At 42.3% G+C, this 4072-nt stretch overlaps 1 protein-coding gene across 2 annotated transcripts; it reads left to right on the top strand.

The window, feature by feature from the left end:
• On the top strand, nt 1–3012 carry LOC131327075 (UPF0481 protein At3g47200-like). Of its 2 annotated transcripts, none has more exons than XM_058360071.1 (2): nt 1–767; nt 1571–3012. In XM_058360071.1, exons 1-2 carry the CDS (start codon nt 120–122, stop codon nt 2570–2572), a joined length of 1650 nt encoding a protein of 549 aa, XP_058216054.1. In that variant the 5' UTR covers nt 1–119; the 3' UTR covers nt 2573–3012. The 2 variants fall into 2 exon arrangements, with proteins under 2 accessions (XP_058216054.1, XP_058216055.1); XM_058360072.1 differs by having other exon boundaries at nt 3–767; nt 1574–3012.
• The last annotated feature ends 1060 nt before the right edge of the window (nt 3013–4072 follow it).

Consider the following 4072-nt stretch of genomic DNA (forward strand, 5'->3'; position numbering starts at 1 on the left):
GTTGTCCAAGTCTTGATGGTCAGGCCAGCTACCGGTCAATATAATCATTCCAACCGTCAATATAATTTTGTACGGGATAAATGAAATTACTAATTACTAGGAAATTAGTAATTTCTTAAATGATACTTGTTTTCTACTGTATATTAAACTGTGAGCCTTCTATATATAGATGGCCGGGGTCAGTGTTTTGCTCAAACCCAAATAGAAAATCCAAAACCATTATCACCCAAACCTCACCCACCAAGTATATAACACAACAGCTTCTTTATTTCATTGATCAAATGGAAACACACCCAACTGAAATGAATCAAGGGGAGAACGACTATGAGAAGGATCTTAAGCACCTTACATCAACCATCGCTGGAAAAATCAGTGAAGGTGCCGAGAAAGCTGAATACTTCTTCTCCTCAGCTTGCATTTTCAGGGTGCCCGAAGATCTTCGGAAGCTGAACGAAAGAGCCTACACCCCTCGCCTCATCGCTATTGGTCCTCTTCACCGAGAAGACAAACACCTCCAAACACCCTTGCAACACGTCAAACCGAGCTACACGAATTGCCTACTCTCTCGACTGGCCGTAGGAATGGAGGACCGGGAATTAGCAGTGCAGACAATATTAATGGTGCTACAGAAATGTTTAGCCGAAATGAAGACATCGATAGACAATGCAAAGAAATGCTACGCAGAAGAAGTTATGCTGAATGAGGAAATGATGTTGGTCGATGGTTGTTTCATCCTCGAATTTCTCTACAGATGTCGCACCCAAGAGGTAATTAGGAAGCTTAAAGCATCAGGCATCAGCTCTTTTATAAGTTGACAAAACTTACTCTTGTTTTTTTTCAATTCTATTTACCTTTTTCAATACTTTCGTAGTGTACAGGCTTTTTTGAGCAAGTTTAATTTTTGCAAAGATGACATTTTTTGCTGGCTAAATCTGTTCTTTATATGTATATATATGGTGCATGTAGGTGACAACCGTTGTTATTGAACCACATATGAAAATACTAATATTTTTAAATTCTAGTTTTTAAAAGGGATTATTCCCTTTATACTTCCTCGTGAAGTACAATTAAGTGTAATCTACCTGTGCAAACGAATATTATTTCTCGCCAATTACTAGAAAAGGCGATCAAATGTGTTTTTTCTCACCCCCAGAGTAAAGTTGGTGAGGAATTAATTAATTTCTGCGTTTTTCGAAAACGCAGGAAAAGTTTTTTTCCTTGTTAGTCAAGTTTTTTCCTCACCTTATGAGTACAATTTGAGTGGAACAAAAACATATAATCCACAAAATCTATGTTTCATCATCGAAAGGATACAATATGTTTGCGGTGAAATGTACTTTCCTTGCTAGTTTTTTTTAATAAACCACCACCCACCCCCCCCAAAAAAAAAAAAAAAAAAAAATCCTTCGCCAAACGTGTACCATTTGCAAGGAATTTTTTTTTTGTCCCTAGATTTCGTCGCGTTAGCTAGGCTTCTTTTGTTGAAGTTGTAAGTATAAAATTAATCCAAATAATTTGTCAGATAAACCAGGCTATACAAATTTAATTAATGATTTTGCATTTCAAAAAGCAGGTACAAGAAAGAGATCCTATTTTTTGTAACAGTTTCACCTTCTGCAAAGTGCAAAAAGACTTGGTACTCCTTGAGAACCAGATTCCTTTCTTTGTGCTTGAGAAATTGTTCCGTCTCATTGTGGATCACATCCCGAATCGTATTGACAATAACTGGTCGCTCCCCGATTATTTGGGGTGGTGCTATAACGAATGGATGAGTCCACTACCAAATTCCGACAACAGTAGTAGTAGTAGCGCCAAAACTTGGTACTGTTCGCCCAGAGATTGTGTCCTTAGGGTTTTTCGTTGTACAACAGCAGCAGAAAAAGAAGAAGTTCAAAGTGGTAACACTATTGATCATCACCGTAGTACTGCCAAGTACTCTCATATCCTCCATAACCTACATGAAGGTTGCCTTCCTCACGATCAAACAAAACAGAAAAATTTTAGTTTTAGAGAAATGCCTCCGGCTTCAGAACTGGTCTATGCAGGAATCAAGTTTGTTCCTGATGCAGGAAACGATCTGTTCAAGTTCAAGTTCAGTGAACCTAAAGGCCTATTTTGGTGGTGTCGTAGGGCTTGTTTCGAAATCCCACCACTCTTAATATGCGACGAAACGGAGTCATACCTCAGGAACCTCATTGCCCTTGAACAGTGCTGTCCTGGCGTTTCGTGGCACGTTTCGTCCTATGCGGACATCATGGACATGCTGGTGAAGTCTGATAACGATATCCAAGTGCTCGAAAAGGCCGGAGTCCTGACGAACTGCTTGGGTCCCACTGGGGACGCCACCAATCTATTCAACAAGCTATGCAAGGAAATCATGGTAGGCCAATACTTCCGTGACACGTGCAGCAAAGCCACGGAGTATAGCAAGCGTTTTTGGCCGAAGAATATGGCACACGTGAGACGCACGTATTTTGATTCTCCATGGACGTTCATAGCTTTCTTTGTCGGCTTCATTGCTTTTGTCATAACCTTGGTTGGATTCGCCCGCAGTTTCGGTAAAAAATGCTAATGTAGCTGTTAAGAAACGAAGAGATCTGATGGGGTTAATAAATCAAGTGGGTCAAAAATTGGGTGTGCATCTATATATTGATGGTGTAGTTGGAAGTGGTATTGTGCATCTATAACTAGTGTGTTTGTGATGTCTATTGAGAGAGAGAGAGAGCTGTGGTATCCCCTTTGGGGGTTTCCATCCCCCCGCCCCCCCCACATTGTTTATGACTTTATGTGTGCGAGGTTGAGAGTGAGTGTGTAATCAAATGTTTTGTGTTACTACATTTTTTAATTTTTTATTTGATAACTGTGTGTTGTATTCTTTTGGAAGTGATAATAATATGAGTGTTCCATGAAAATTCTAATATCTTATTCCCCTCACGATGATCATGAGCAACATTTTGTCATGGTTTTCAAGTAGAATTGAGAGTATCTCTAGGGGAATTTGTTTCTGATTAGTGGATGATGTAGCAGGCCGAAATAATGGCATGTGCCTGTGTCGAGCAAACATCGAGCCTCCCGAGAACGGTTCGTGCGATCTGAACCTTGTTGATGGTTCAGCTCGGCTTGTCTTGACATTTGGTGGAGCTTCTCCGGAAATCAGAAGGAACATCTGTCGAGCATGCCGACCCTTTGACGGTTGGGCTCCACGTTTGGCCTTGAACGGACGTGGGAGCCATGCTGTAAGCTCGCCCACGTGGGAACAACAACTGAGGCCATGATGACTACCGTGACGTCATTCGAACGGTTACAAGCTTGGATAAGGACGAGGGCACGTGGAGGTGTCAGCTCACCCTGCAAACGGTTATGAAATCCTGGCATGACGGAAGGGTGACATCAACCGACACGTGACAAACACATGTACAGTCTTGAAGTGCCCTATAATTACCCCATTAGGCCAACCCTTGAGAGGTACACGCTCTAACACTCTAAAACCCTAGATCTTGGCTTTTATCTCTGAGCAACTGTATTCATCCTTGTACCGGAGGGCCATTCCGGAGATCCTCCGATGTGGTCTTTTAGTCGTGCTTCCTTGTGCAGGCTAGGTGAAAGTCAAGAGCCACTTTCGAACCACGGTCAAGAAAGGAGCGAACCAGATTTATCGGAGCCCCACAATCTAGTGAACCTGACGTAAACTCTCTTTCCAGATCCATGGCGACTCCTCCTCCATTCTTCGAGTCACACGTTCCTACAACCCCTTTCTCTCAAATCTCCTTTTGACAAAATGGGCAGCCCACAACCTCTCTTTCAACCCCTAAATCCCTCCTTACAAATTCTCTCCGAAACAGGTGTTAACACCACCTCTCCCTCTCACCCTCGAAATGGGTTGAAGCTGAACCGTTGGTAACCACTACAGAGGCCGACGTACAAAGATTTGTCTAGCGAAACATAGTCACCAAGTTTGGCGTCCCCTACACGATAGTTTCTGATAATGGGTCTCAGTTCGTCGGCAAAGAGCTCACGGGATTGTGCGCCGAGTTCGGAATTAGATTCTTCAACTCCATGCTGTCATATCCAA

The sequence above is a fragment of the Rhododendron vialii genome, chromosome 5a, assembly GCF_030253575.1.
Source record: "Rhododendron vialii isolate Sample 1 chromosome 5a, ASM3025357v1".
NCBI lineage: Eukaryota > Viridiplantae > Streptophyta > Magnoliopsida > Ericales > Ericaceae > Rhododendron > Rhododendron vialii.